We start from the raw sequence: 15,944 nt of genomic DNA, 5'->3' as shown, positions 1-15,944 counted from the left end.
GGTGGAGAGGGTGGAGAACTTCCTCCATGCTGCTTCACATATGCCTGCAAACTGCCCCAGTGCATGCTGTTAATCATGTTTGATGAGGCAAACAGAATCACATCATCTGCAAAACTCAGGGTTTCAGTTCTGACTGTACTGTAAGTGATGACAATTCTACAATTTCTTGTGTTTACATCTTTTTCACCTCGAGGCCTTCAGATAGATATTTAATATTTATGTAGCATAATGCCTGCATCTGAAAAAGATTGTTAAAAGGACTTAAATCCCTTTTAGCTGTACTCGTGCTGTGTGACCTGTGTACTGTTGTGCTTGTAGTCGTGGTGCGTTATTGCCAACTCATCCTGTTTCTGTGTGCCTGCGTGTGAGTGTGTTTTATTATTTTGAGAGGCAGCCTGGCGCAAGCCCAGACTTTTTCCAAGCCTTGATAAAAACGTGCTGGGGGCATGGCGATATACACCTACTCCACTACAGGGTACAGGCAGTACTGTGGCCTGTCCTCTCCAATTGGCAGCCTCTGTGCTGCTGTACTGCTGATAAGAGGTTGGTGTAAATAAAACTGTACAGCAGAGCTCGTTATAACGCTGAAGGTAGAGGGTGCAAGGGAGGGAGTGGGGGATGAGAGAGCGTGTGGTGTCTGTACTCATTGTTCTGACAGCATACTGCGTCTGTGTGTGTTCCCATGAATGCGTGTATACTTGTTGTGCTATTTGTGTGTGTGTGTGTGTGTGAGAACCAGATTGAGTTTTAGATGCTGCAAATAAATCTCCTTTTTTTTCTCTTGTTGATATTTTGTCATTTTGGCCAACGTTTCGGTTTATTTTTAAAGGTCAAGATTAACAGTGTAAATCTAAAAATACAAAGCAGAAATATTTTTTTGTGGTTGTGATAATAAATGTAAGTCCTCAGAAGTGTGGTGAGACCAATATGTGTGTATGAATGTGTTTATGTGTGTGTGCGGGAGTGGGGGGAGGGGGCGAATGGGGCTGTCTGTGTGTGTTTATGGATTTTTGCTGTTTTTTGGTACTGAGAGTACTTTCTTACGTAAGCCATTTATGTAGGCTCAGTGAACAGCCAGGCTATGTTTTTGTTGGTGACTGTGCTTGTCTGCCTCCCTCCCTCTGTCACACACACACACACACATTCTGCCTCCCTAATCTGCCTCTCTGCTCTCTAGCCTGCCCTGTTTACACTGCTAAAAAAACCCACTGAGTGTGATATTGGCCGGCCATCGACATATACACTGTAATTAGCCTTTTTAATTTCCCATTTAGCCTCTCTGACTCTTGAGAAAAGATCCTTCAGACACTTCCAGCAGAAATATGTGCGCATACAGAAAAGTATGTCATGCAAACAAATGTTGCACAGGGGGATTAAAGTGGGTGAAAAAATCATGTGTAAGATTATGTCATGTCAAGTTAACTTTCCTACGGCTATTTGTGTGTGTGTGTGTGTGTGTGTGTGGGGGGAGTCATCCATCCTAGAAGAATTTCTGGGCACTGCAACGTCTCAGTGGGCTTTTAATATCTGACCTAACTTCTGTTATGTCAAACATTAGTACAATTTTTCAGGTCACTGTGGTCCGTTCTATGTGTGCTCTAATGGGGATTTTTTACTTGAGACACCTTTTTAGGCCAGATGGCAATACCTGCTTAACAGAGCATACAAAATAGATTTCCAGATTAAGCTTCTGTCGTTAGAATTCAGCAGATCATTTTCATATTAAAACTTGAGAAAACCTGAACATGTTCCTTTGACATTTTCAATAAACTATTATAGTTGTGGTAAGCTGAAAAAAAATTCTCAAATTAGAAGGTAGTTTCACAAAGTCTGACAAACAGGCCATTGTCTAAAGGGCAACAGTTATGCTTAAAGTCAGTAAAACCACGATAAAGTTTAGAGAATTGTGGTGTAAAGTCAGGGAACTCCAAAATTGTTACATGCCTAGCTAACACGAAGCTTGGTATATTATCTCCGTTGTCACCCTTGCACACGGTAGTGCACGCCAAAAGTGAAGTCATAGCTGATGGCACACAGTGCACTTTGGTAGTGCTTCAGCTGGTCGCCCATCACCAAATTTTTGTAACGTGGCATGCACAGTGAGGCTGGCGCGTATGCATATTGGACGAGCTGGATTGTGTGTGCAGATCGCTCTCTACAGGCTTCCATGCAATCAGTGCGGGAGTATAGGGATTCCCAGTTGGCTCAAAATTCTTAAAGGGAGGTTGTTGCAACAGACTGCAGCCTCTTACACTCGACCTAGTGTGCATCATCTCTTCTATTGTTTTCCAGGGATGTAGCCATGTCTTTTCCTGCTCAGTGACACCTCTAATTTGAAAGGAGACGTTAACAAGTGTTGATATAATTTGCGCACGCGGTGACCAACGTGTGTACAATTACCACAGGTTAGGCTATTTTTTGCAAGTCTGCACTATTAATACAACTGCTGATACTACTGTCTTTACTGCAGTTAAGTTAAAAAAGACATCTGGTAAATTATTCATAGCTGAACAGTTTGTTTATTGTGGCTTTGTTTTAGTTGTCTGTTTCTACATGTAATGGATTGTACAGAACTCTCTGTGCACAGCTCCACTGTTAAACTGTTAAGTATGTGTTGTGTGCGTCTGTCTGTGTGCATGCTAAATAGTGTCATGCCAACTCATGCAAGTGGCCATGTAAGGCCTTTTGACAAGATATTCTCATGACTGTGTTGCAGGAAACAGATGGACTTGGCATGACTTTGCCGATTTTTAAACACTTGCTCGTTTAATCCTGTTTTTGTATTTAGGTAGGAAAGAAAAAAATAGATAAACTGTTTCATGTGTTGCAACGGGCAGATTGATGGCTCAATCATGTTACAAAATGGCCAGTGGTTGTTACAGAAGAAAAATATTTGTTTCTTTATCTCCCATACAGGATGAAATGTTAAACTTTGGTATCAACATTGTGGCCTAGTTTTTTGTTTTTTTGTTTTTTTCGTACATTGCTATGAGCACAGACAGACTCTCTAACTCTTATGTTTAATTCTGTGATTGTCTTTGATGAAAGATTCTGTTTAGACTGTGATCCCCAAAGGGGGGGCCATCTGTTGCAATCTTAGCATATATGATCTACCTGTGAAAGTGGGTTGGGACAACAAGTAAGTGTCAAGTGTGGGAATGTAGTTTTTTTTAAAAAAAAACAAAAACAAAAAGCTCCTCTGCTGCTGCAGGAAAAACAGAACTATCAGCCCAAACAAACAAGGCCTTTCTGTGTCTGACAAATTCTTTTGAATGAGAAGAGCTTCTGAATGGTGGCATTATGAGATCACATTGCTGAACTAGATGATGCGAGCGTGGCGATGTGCGTTGTGTGTGTGCTGCTGTACCCAAATACGTTAATCACACCCATAAATACCCAGATGGGCAGTGGGGTTACTTTCCTCCGCCTCAGCATCATAAGAGAACGATGGTTTTCATATTAGACTCAGATTTCATGCTCACATGGAATGAGTGTAATAGCAAATAAAACATTACACCATCACCACATTATTTAGGGAAATTGGAGAATGAGCACTTAGCATGTCAGGGGAAATTACAGGCAAGGGAACGCACCATCGCTTTCTTGGAAAGGCTGTGGGCTTATCCACGGTCTTCAACACATCTACTTGTGATGAAGACCGTGTCACTGCTACGGAAACCCATAACCACTAAGTTTACTGTAAGTGAAACACCCTTAAGTACCTACAGTCAACTAGGCACAACGGTAACCACAATTTTAAAGTGTAGAACACAACAGAGAAACAGTGAAGAAAAATTTGAATGAGAAGATTTGTGAAATTGTTTTTGCAAGCATTATGGGAACATTAAGCCGACTCAGGATGTTTATTTTTGTGTGTTTTTGCACGTGCTTGCTTGAAAAAAGGTTTTTGAGATACAGATAAACTCTTTGATATATATAAATATATATATTTTTTATTTTCCTTGACTTGACTTTCATGTTGGGCCCAACTTTCTGTTTTTTGTTTTTTTTGTTTTTTTTAATAAAAATATATTTTTACCCAGTGCTCTTGACCATCTAAAATACCAATCTAATAGAAGGTGGGCTCTAACTTAACCTCCTCAGCAAGGACAAAGACACCTTAAATACCCAGTAATGCACCAGCAAGGAAGAATACATTGAAATAAAGTGGCACGGTTTTCAGCCTGTAAATGTACATTCCTCTAATTAGAATATGCATTTACAGAAACAATAGCCAATTTAATGTGCCCAGCGTACCAAGAGGTTATTGGAAAACACCAAAGCACTACCTGAAGGGAAGTCTCCTTTATCTGTGGGATAAGATGGATCAGGCGTATAGTGTATGTGGAACCATTACTTTAGTATTTGCTGCTGGGCACTGTAGGATGCTTACTTGTTGGGCACGGAGCTCTGTTCTCTTGTTCTCTTTTACTGTATTTTATTATGAAATAACTGAGCCAAACTGCTCTGCAACAGCAGTTGTGCAATATTGACAAAGGAGAAGTGAAAAAGGAAGTGGCTTCAGCGGCATGTGGCACCTGATCACCACTCTATCCCCATCTCCCAACACACATGTACACACACACACCAACTCATCATGCGTTGTGCAACTTTTATTATGTCAGCAAAGGCCTGAATCTGTGGAAAAGTAACATGGGAGTCCCCGCTAACAGCAGATTAGGCATTTGGAGATTCCTTTATTTTTTTCTTCCTCTTTTCATCTTTTAGATTTTCTGACAGATAACTTGTATTTACATCATGTTATTTTGTGAGTGCTCATTCATTTACATGTTCCCCGTTGAGCTTCTCTACGATGCCATCATTTTTGTTAGTTTTGTGAGAATTAAAATATGACTCATTTAAATGAAAGCTCAAGATCATTTCAGTGGTAAAAGAATTTTCCTTTAGACTCTACAGTGAGGATTTGAATGGGCCCCCCTGGTAAGGCAGTAGTTTATTATTTTAGGACACAAATCACAAGGGTAACAGTGTGTGTCTCCTCTATCCCAGCTCCCTTCTCCCTCTAACTAACAAGTTCACTCTCTTGTGATCAAAGGGGGCCTCAAGATTTATCACTTTAATTTGGCACCAAAAATGGCTAATGGAGGCTGTTACCAAGTGGAGGGGCCCCCCGTTAGCACTCAGCTGGCTAACTAGAGTGACGGTCATCTGGCTGGGTGGCTGCCTGGCGGTGTGTACCCTGGATTCTTGTGCTTCCACTTTTCCACCCCCTTTGCCCTACATTGACCTCGCACAAGTCCATTCTCCTTGAAGCAAGGCACCATGCAGGCATTTCCTGACAATTTATGTCCTTGTGCCACAAGCAGGGGCATGCCCTGCACTAAAATCCTATCCCTGGCCCATTTAGCACATGCCTCTTGGCCTCCCAGAAGAGTGGTTATAGTGCTGCACCACTGTCTCTCAGGCGAAATCGTTACTTACTGGTTACTATGCAAGTGTAAAGCTGAGTACCTTGCAGACATCAGTGAACACCAAATTTCACATTTCCTATGAAATAACAGGTTTTACAGTAGATCTACAGGAACATGCAGCAGCACAGTTACACATACTCGCATCTGGAAGCTGCAGCGCACAATCACACTTTGGTCTGATGGCATCTGAGAAGCCCATTGGCCGTTGAGGGGCACCTGGTAATGAATGTAGGGAGTTTGTAAACTGAAACTGTGCCGCTTACTTACTTATCTTACTTCTTAGATGAGGGGAATTAATTTAGCCTCGTTGCTACCTGGAAGAAAATCCACGTTTAAAACCTAAGACCTCAATTGAAATGACAATAACTAATGTAATGTATGCATGTGGTGGACAGGCTTCTATATCTAATGTAAAAATGTGAATGTGTATTTACTTTGAGCTCTGTTTAGACTCTCAACAGCATATGATAGAATTGGAGTCAGAAGTTGCCTTCATAAAATTGTCTCAGTTGCTCGCTGCAAGGGCAATCGATGAGCTCAAATCAATAGAGGAAAAAGTCCAAGGAAGGTTAACAGAGCAACCGCAGCCTGTAAAAATAATAATTACAGTTTCCATGATAATGAATCAGAAGTTAAAGAAGCAAAAGAGGCACTATCCGATTAATGCAAATCAGGGACATCAGTGGGGGTGTTTGGGGGGTGGGGAGTGTTCTGCCTACACCTCCACTACATGTCTTATTCCTCAAAGGTTAAGTGGATGCTTTTGCCGGCTAATTCGGCCATATGCTCATCTGTGCATTCGACACCAGCGCACCATACGCTCAAACAGCAAATTACGCCTCTTGAATATGCAGCCAATTAAAGAAGACATTGCTCCGCGGCTCACTCTCTTTAGTCACAAGTAGTTAAATGGAAATATATCTTGTGATGCTGCAGATGAATGCAGGATATGCTAGCGTTTATAGGTCGCATTACAGTGGCTTATGATCTTGTCACGCTCAGTGTACCATCTTTTGCATAACTTGTTGCATAAGCATGTTCTGGCAGGCACACTCTGTCGTGTACGGTCCGTGTTATTTCTCCTTTTTTTTAGGGTTCATTACAGTACAGGCCGTTCCCTAGTGCCACTGTGGTTGCAAAACCACATAAGCCATCTTTCCCTGACTTTTTTTTCTGTCATCTAAGAATTGGCTTCCTGTTTTCATTGTGTTCTCTTTCTCTCTCTCTCTCTCTCTCTCTCTCTGGAGGTGTCGTAACCCAGGAGGCTGTGCCAAGAACAAACCAAGGTCTAATCAGTAGAGATTGCTCTGTGCTTGCACTGGAAACAGGCACACACCCACACACACGTAGAGTCATTTTGTACACACAACATCCAGATGTTAAACTGCGTGTGTGTGCATGTGTGTGCTGGTGAAAAGTGTGTTGCATGTATGGTGCTCATTGCCAAGCAATAAAAATTCATTTGCTGGAGCCTGATCTGATTTGCCCTTCAACAAAACACTGGATGTGTACATGCCAGCTTCCTGTTTTTTTTTCTTTCCTTTTTTTTAAAGTTGTTGTAAAAGGTTGTACACATTCACAAAGTGTAGGTGAACATGATAATTTAGACTACGGCTCAAGGGCTACTTATTTGATCTACTTGAATTAACAGCACGGAGCAACAAAAGTGCAAGAGCACATGACAACAACTTTATGATTTTGAGTCAATAGCCTACTTCAAGTTAATGGCAGGTGTGTCTACTAAGCCAATGCGATTTGTATGTGTGTGCACAACCACTGTTGATACGTAAGTTAGCTTATACGATAATTGATGTATGACAGTTACAGTGACAGTTTCATCAATGTGTTAAACCTAAACATGGACTGTTAGCCATGTTTCTAATGTAATGTAATGGCAGGGATAGCTCAGTAGGTAGAGTGGTGGCCCCATGATTGGAATGTCGGGGATTGAATCCCCTGAACAGCTACCCTGGGGTACCCTTGAGCAAGGTACCGTCCCTCCACACTGCTCCCCGGGTGCTAGATTTGTGGCTGCCCACTGCTTCACTAAGTGAGGTTAAATGCAGAGAGAAATTTCCCCGTGGGGATCAATAAAGTATACATAAATATGCTTAAAAAAAAAAAAGACTGACCTCAAAAGAAAAACAACAATAGTAGCTGATTTTTCAAAAGGTTAAAATGATTGTCATCTCTGTCAGTGACCTCGCACATGGAATGTCCATCTTTTTCAGAAAGGCCCCTGGGTGGGATTTGTAACCAGGAAAATTTAGAGTAAGCTTGTTACAGATGGGAGAGTTTGCCTTTTGAACATATGGCTGTGAAAGGCTCTATTTCACAAGAACCATTATGTTTCTCTAACCCTACTCAAACCGTATGATCCAGACACCACCTCACCTCTCTCCTCCAAATATGGGTTCTGTCAGTGTTTTTGCTGCTTTGGTACAGGACGCTAGTGTTACAGTTTCGACAATCGCTGCCAATCGACTTAATTTGTTGCTTAGAAATGAGGATGTGTTGGTCACAGATGCTGGGCTCGCTTTCTTTTCTTCTTTTCTTTTAGCGTTTGAATTTTGGGGGGAAATTAGACTACATTAGTCAGAAAAGGATATGACACCTACTGTTGCATATTCATTAAATTTGGACCAGAAGCTGACCATTGTGAAAGTGGATAGATTGACTCATCAAGTTATAGCGCTAATTGTACTGCAGGCTTAATTATATTGTACAATCCACTCATTAATCAATCAGATGTGGAAAAAATATGAATCTAAATTCTGAAAAAAAAAAAGACAGGCTGAAATAATGACAGTCAGGTCTTTATAGAATAATGTGGAAAAAAACATTATCAGTCATTTTTCAGCATCTATAGCCAAATCATATAGATATCATTTGTAACCTGAAAATAAAACTAAGTAATTCTCTCACAGGATATGCATCAAGGTGAATGTAATTAAAATGAGTTTAAACCAATATTCATTCATTCAAGTCCTCTCCACTTCCTCAGTAAACTTAAAACCTGATTATTTGAGCCTCACCAATGCTTTCTCAGGCCAGTTATTAATGTTTTACTAGTTGAAATACCTTTTATTAGTATATTAGCAAATATATGGTCAAACATAATTTGGAAATCTTTTAATTAATTACTGGAATAAAGTGCTCCCTGGTGGACAAAACAAAGCTTTTACATTGCTGACATATCTTAATGTGTTTAAGTGTAAAGCAACAAAAAAATATAAGAGTAAATAAACAAGTCAGAGTTTTGAGTGAAATGTATTTCTTTAATTTGTCTCATCTGAGCTTTAACCCTGTTTTCCCCTCACCAGTTCATATACATATTTTTTCATTGTGTGTAATAAGCATCCACTTTCTGTCTCTTGTCCAGCTGGCGAGAAGGCCATAGTTTGTGACCAGTGTGGCGCCCAGTTCCAGACAGAAGAATCCCTGGAGGCTCACCGGCAGATCCACACCGGTATGAACGCACACACGCAGACATGTCATCATGACTGTGCACATAAACAGAAAGATTATGAGCTTCTCTGCTTGATTTTTGTCCTGAAAGCTCCAGCTGATTGTGTTCTCCATGGTAATTCATGGAGGGAGTGAAATTCTTTTTAAATGGCGATGGAAGAAGGAAGTCAAGTAATCAGATCAAATTTAAAAAAATGAGAAAAACTGAGATCACGTTGAATTTTCTGATCCTCGTGATTCACACTCCCAGTCTATTTATTGTGTATTTTCACAAATCTGCATGCATGTCATGGCGAGGTGTGTTTAGATGCTCATTCAACCTTCACAGGTAAAAACAGTCTTTTTCTAGATGATCACTTTTTAGCACAGTCTCAGAAATAATCCCCATCTATACTAAGATGCATGTAAGGGAACATCACATTTACACATTTGTCATGTGTGTGTAAACATGAAGCAGAGGGTTGTTGGAAGATACTGCCTAGGTAGAACAGCAGTGGTTAAAAGAAAAAAGGCCATAATAAGGTGGAATTGTTTCTGAGAAACTATTTCAACTGTTTCAAACCAAAAAGCATTCATGTGGACAAACTCTCTTCCAGCCATCTCTGGCTAACTGGAGCCATGGATTGAGAGATAGGATAGTTCACATCAGCTTGGATTAGTCCTACTTGCCCTAAATCAAGACAGACCCAACAGTAATCAACAAACCGCGAAAACTTGGCAGGCCAAAGTTGTTTATCAGTGCTCAGCTATGAAGATGGCAAGATGGGGATGATGTAGGTGCCAAGATGTAAATGGGAAGAAGTAAATCCCCCTTCAGCAGATGTGTGATGGCCCAAGATGGTTTTACTGCTAGTGATGAACTCTTTAATCTGGAAGCTGGATTGTCTCGAATTACCTCCACTTTGTTTTGGACATGATGCGCCTTGAGCATCATGCAGCGTGCATCGTGCTCGGATGAATGTGAGGTCTTTGTTTGTTTATTTATACCTTTTTTTTAAATTTCATGGTTTTTTTTGTCCAGATATTCAAAACATTTTAGAAAACCACTCCAGGTCCATAATAATTAGACCCCATCCTCGAGTGCCTCACAGCTGCTAATTTGAGGGTTGTTGGAAAATATTGGCGCATAATATTACTCACAACGGATATGGAGGACTAATTTGCAGCTAAAAACAAAACAAAAAAAGCAAGGTGGTGCAAAGAGGTTAGCTTTGACTCATGTCTGTCAGTATATGCTTCATAACTTAGAAAGCAGTACTTAAATTGTTTCTGATTATTTTACACTCAGCCTTTATTAGATTTAAACCCTGTGAATAAGTGTGCACTTTGTGTTAAATATGGTGTAGCTGTGTGTTGTGGCATGTTGTCCACATAAATGTCAACAGCAGGTTTTATGCCAAAGCAGGAATTTGTCTGTGATAATTGAGTTGTAAGAGGACATTATATGCTAAGGGCATTGTTACAGGAAAACTCATGAAGTACAAAAATGAAAAAATGTCCATTGGCTGCAGTCTCTCTGAATGTGCTCAGTGGATTTTATGGCAATCTGCTCAGCAGATTTTGCTGTCTTTTCTACATGTAGACACTTTGGCCTAATGGGTGCATTGAATGAAAGGGGAAGGGATTACCAATAAACCAATCAACCTGACCACGTCAGCCTTTCTCAGATTTGTCAAACAAAAGGAAATGAGAGACAAGAGAGCTGCTAGCACACTGAGACCAGAAGCGGATCTCAAAAATAGCCACACTTTATCATTATCATCTTGTGTTTTGTCCTTCATCTGAAGCCGTGACCCCCAAGCTCCCAGTAGAAGCTCCCTTCGAGTGGCTCTACTTTTTCTTTGCTCTGCCACACACACACATGCAGGGACCTCCTCAACATTTGACAGGGGAAGGTGGGGCAGTGTAGTCAGGAATTGGTGGCGGTGGGGAGAACTACTCCTAAGGGGCATGCCCTCAGCCAATCAGCCCATTGGAAGTAAAGAAGGGTTAAACGAGGCTAATGATTCAACAGCCATAACAGCGGAAAGGAGCACTCTAAATATAGGCATTCCAGTCTGGAACGAATGGAAGGGGTTGCGGGGGGGCAGCCGCAGCTCGAGCCAGACGTGTCTTCCAGCCAGACAACTGGAGCAGCAGCACCAGTAATAGTATAGTAATCATCCATGTGCTGGACCTCTGCGTGGAATAAGAGTGTGGAAAATCGGCTCTGGTGAAATGATGAGCCGGTTTAACTGCACCCTCTGATTTTCAGTTTCACTTTCTCTTTCCTTATACTCTGGTAGCCAGTATACACTTACATTATGGAACACACTGCACCGAATTTGAACACCTGACCTTTGACATCCCTGTTCTAAAAGCAACCCCCCCCCCCCTTCTTTTTTAGCATGAATTTCTATGAGTCTTGTCAATGCAAATGACATATATCTGCATTTGACATCAGACTCAGTCAAGAATAAATTAGTTAACTCAGAAATGAAAAAAATAATAATAATAATTTGGTCTAAATGGGATTTGGGCACAAAAAGGTTAATTGTAATTCCCTGTTGTAATTTCTACTACGTATGTACATTGTTTCCTTATGTTTCTAGTGCGATTGCTGATTTCATATGCATATAATGACATTCAAAGGTTAATTAGTCATGTCCAGGTTGACAGCGTGTAGCAAGTTGGTCCACAGTGACAGAATGAGAGACGTAAAAAAATGTTTTCTCTGACTTGTATTACAAGAGTTCTTCTTGTATTCAGGAGAGCTCTATATATATCCAGTTTTAAAAGTTCCTAGAATAGGCAAGAATACATGAGATGCTACAGTATAGAGCTGGAGCCCCAAAATGTAACATTCATAAGGTACTCATCAGACAAGCAGCAGCTACAACCTGATAGAAGTCAGTAACATCTTTAAGCTTTTCTTTTAACTGTTTGGAAATGATCAATCAGGATACATACCAGAATGCTATACTTTTATGGCTTGTCTGTAAGATATGCTAAAGGATTTTTTTTTCTTCAGACAATTTAAAAATGTATTATTTTATTAATTTAGTTCTGTTAACGTCCTTCAGCCCTAGAATTTTGGTGCGTTAGGATTTATATTAAGTGAAAAAGGCTCTGACTCTCTTAATGTTGTGCTGCAATGGTTTGAGATGCTGATTGTTGTAATTCAATGCTAATTTTAAACGAGAAGAATAGAAAAGAAAAAGCAAATCAGTTTGAACTTGAAAGCCAATGTGGAGAAATTTATACAAAAATCAGTGTACAGTAGCCAAGACACAAAATATTAGAGAGTGCATGTGGTGGAAGCAGGGGGTTACTGAGGGCCATCAAAGCTAGTTTTGATCTCTGCCTGCCTCTTGGCAGTGCTTCAGCCCTTGGCTAATGTTCTCTGATGACAATATTTGGCCTCTGAAACTGTGGCTTTTTCTTGCTGCTTTGAATGGGAACCATTGTGGCCTGATCAGCTGCAGTCTGACTCAACCTCTGTCTCTTTCTCACTTTGTCTGTCCATGCCTTATTAAACAGCTGCCCATGCGCACACACCTCTATCCTTACTCAAGTCTTATGTGACCCTAAATTTGGCAAGTCATCATCCAAAACCATGTGACAGTTTGGAGGCTGCTAAAGCATTCCTGAAGTTGTCAACATTGGCAAGCTTTTTTGCATGTGTGTGTAAGTGGGTGTGGGGGCTGGATGCCAGGGGATGTAGCATCAAAACATCATGTGGTTGAACTTGTGCAAATCCACATGTACAGATACAAAACACAAACTATGGCCTGCTTGGCTGTGTTGTGAAATACACGCACATTCACACAAATCCAGGAATGTCAGTGTTCAGGAGATGAATCCACTTGTGAGTTGTATTACGTCCACTGATGGCTAATTTTTGTCCCCAAACTGGATGCTATTGCATCAAAGTCGGTCTCTTTCTAAACTGGGACTCGCTTCATGGCATTTGTAGGCAAAGAACATCATCTGTCGGGCTTTCATGGAACTCTTTCTTTAACAAAAAAACCCCTGCTGCCATTTATTTTGGTAATCCACTGACAGGTCTTATGCAGCATATGGAAACGCAAATCTTTCACGAGTCAAAATGTTGCGATGTTAACCAGCTTCCAAGCAAACGTAACATATAGACACGCTTTTTTATGTTGAAAACTTTTATCAGGTGGCTGTCAGGTGATTGAAAGGAAGCAGGTAGCAACATGATGTGGAGCAATCACAAACCCCTATTTTTAAGCTGTGTTTGGCAGGTAGGAATTATTTTTAAAAAACCCAGAAATCTCAATGACTCATTCATTTAATCAAAGTTTCTAAATAACACTTTTTGTATAAACTTTGTTATTCATATTGCTCCATGGGTGACTGACATATTAAGACAGTTCAGACATAAGCAGTAAATCTGTTTCAGACATCAGTAGTGACTGCTACAGCAGTAGCAGTTGCTGCACTGCTAATTTTAACCTTGAAAAATGTCAAGCAAAGATTTCATAATATCTAGCTGGCATTTTCATATTTCTTACAAAATGTTTATTCTTTTTTTTTTTAATGTGGTCGGGCTGTTGTGCAAGCAAATTTGAAACCATGTAGGTAGCCTCCAAAATGTTAAAAAGAAAACCATATAGAGATTTCACTTGGTGTTATGCCAGACTGTAGCCTACTCAGTCAGTATTGTTTCTTTCAGAGACTTCTTTTTCTTCACAATGCAAATTAACATTACAAGCAGGTGCATCCTCTTTTCCACTGGAAACATATACAGGCGTAGAGGGCAGCTTATTTTATTTCATGTAAAACAATTATGTCAATGTCAGCATGAGCTTCAAATTTTGCTGTTCCACTGGTAATGTGGTTTTTCGAATAGCCCAGGCTGTGCCAAAAACATTTGGCTACAATCAGCCAGTGTATCTGGCAGAAAAGCTGTAGCGGTCCATCAGTGCTGTATACAGTATCATTTCCTCTTTGTGATCAGCTGTAGGCTTTTTCCAAAGCTATTTTAATTTGGATTTTGTTCCACACCATAATATCACATGGTGAAACTGTTGTGCTCATTTAAACACGACCGCTTCCAACGTGTCATTTTCAGTTTGCATTTCCAGTAAAGCCGCTCCCTTTCGGTCTGTACAAGATTATTCTCAGCTCTGAGCTGCTGCTTTTCACTCGATCTGTTTCGATGTCTTTACTTTAGCTATCTTTATCTCACTTTTTTTTTTCATGGGATTGTTTGATCTCCCCCATAACTTGTATACGTATTCTATTGATAACCCCACCGCACTCCCGTTCCACATGATTAAATTGTGGCTTGTTGCTGAAAAGCAAAAGGTCATAAGATGCGCACACAGAAAGTGTCTCGCAAACAAGAAAAAACAAGCAATAAATTCAAATTAAAGTAGATTTTACTACTGCGGATTCATTTTACAAGCCCTGCAGCTCATTCGGGCCATATATTCACAAATGCACACTTTGTAATTTGCACTGGAATCAGCACATTCAAGTGCCAAATTAGGGCTACATTCAGTATGAACAGTCGCCTGTTATTCAGAGTGAACTGCGAGTAGCACCAGAAACAACAGGGACTGGATCTCTCATGTGACTTGTGTAGAAATTAGTTTGGAGTCCACAGGCCTCAGAAGAATTTGTTGTCCGACTGTTGGTGTTCCTGTTTATACATGAATCATCTGTATGTGTCCCCACACACAAACACACATACAGACACGGCAGCACCAGAGAAAATCCACGCATAATAGGAGGGGGAGGCTCTTATTCTTTTCACTTTCCTTCTTTCTCTTTTTCTTTTTTATCTGTCCTTTTTTAACGTCTTGTAATACAGGGAAAATATGCAAACCATGGAGTGGCAATAGTGGGTTTAGCCAGTGGGAACACAGCGTGATTCCAGCAGGCCCCGGCCGCAGAGTAAACACTTTCTTTTCTCAAGCCAGAAATAGTTTGGCTGGATAGAGTGTGCTGGAAAGGGAGGGAGTGAGGATAGGAGGAGAGAGAGAGAGAGAGAGAGAAGTGGGGGGAGTATAACAAGGATATGATGGTCAGAAAGGAGCGCTTTTAAGCCACATTATTTCTTTTCGTTCTTATCTTTTTTTTCCTAGTAAATTGTTCACACTGGTCTCACTGGTGGCCTTGCAATCATTTACTCCAGATACAGAAAGACACACTCAAACACACAGACACACATACACAGTCCAGTCGTGTCACTCAAGCAAATTAGGCCAATGGCAGCGCTACACAGGGGTCACGTCAAAAGTGCCGATTGTCTCAATCACATTAGTCCAGCACTGGCATCTGTTTAGCATTTAGTTAATTGTGATGTTATTAAGTTGTCAGTGAGCATTAGGGTGGCAATAAGCAAAGCAAATATTCTTCCAGCCGATGCAGGCAGTGCTACACATGTGCTGCTGTTACCGCTGACAAACAGGCGCATACAGCAAACAAGCAGGCAGCCTCCATGGACGCTGCAAGCGTGGATGGTTTTGCACTCAACCTTCTGATCTCTCTTAGCCATTGTTTGCTATTTAAATGAAATGATCACTAAGCAGACCCAATAAGAGTGTTTATGAGTCATTTCAGTTTAGTGCGGCTCTTCGTCAAAGGGCAGATGTGCATTAGCATTATGACTTCTGATCACAAAATGCTGGCATGTTGAGCTTCCTGTCTGTGTCATCTGGTGAGTCAAAATGCTGATTAGCACCATGCTAATGCTTGGGGTTTTTTTTTTTTCAGCATCCCACTCATAATTGAGCAAGCTGTCCATGTCCATGCAGCAGATTATCCGTCTGTCTGTCTGTGCGCGGCTGGCGAGACAGCTCACGCGAGGCATTTTGGGTCACAGTGGCTATCAGGTGCCATATTCACCATGGCAGGCCAGCAGCATGACTCCCAGGGACACCATGTTGATTGTACTGCAACAAAATGCTGTGGTGTTTGATGGAGGGTCATATAGATGAGTGGAGGGTATTTTTTATTTATTTTAATTTATTTTAGTCTATGATATGTATAAAGATATTTTTCCATATTGCTAGTTTAGTAAAAAAAACTAAA

General features: G+C 40.7%; 1 protein-coding gene across 2 annotated transcripts in view; it reads left to right on the top strand.

The window, feature by feature from the left end:
* zbtb16a (zinc finger and BTB domain containing 16a) overlaps positions 1 to 15,944 on the top strand; it is a 146,932-nt gene that overhangs the window by 80,482 nt on the left and 50,506 nt on the right. For both annotated transcript variants that reach the window (XM_085421217.1, XM_085421218.1), the window contains exon 4: positions 8,815 to 8,901. In XM_085421217.1, coding sequence (XP_085277343.1) covers positions 8,815 to 8,901 — 87 coding nt within the window. The remainder of the gene's footprint in view (positions 1 to 8,814; positions 8,902 to 15,944) is intronic.

The sequence above is a fragment of the Rhamphochromis longiceps genome, linkage group LG10 (assembly GCF_057381845.1).
Source record: "Rhamphochromis longiceps isolate RC_006_pf linkage group LG10, R_longiceps_female_GT1.1, whole genome shotgun sequence".
Taxonomy (NCBI): domain Eukaryota; kingdom Metazoa; phylum Chordata; class Actinopteri; order Cichliformes; family Cichlidae; genus Rhamphochromis; species Rhamphochromis longiceps.
Note: the sequence above shows the minus strand (reverse complement) of the source record. Positions and strands in the feature narration are given on the sequence as shown.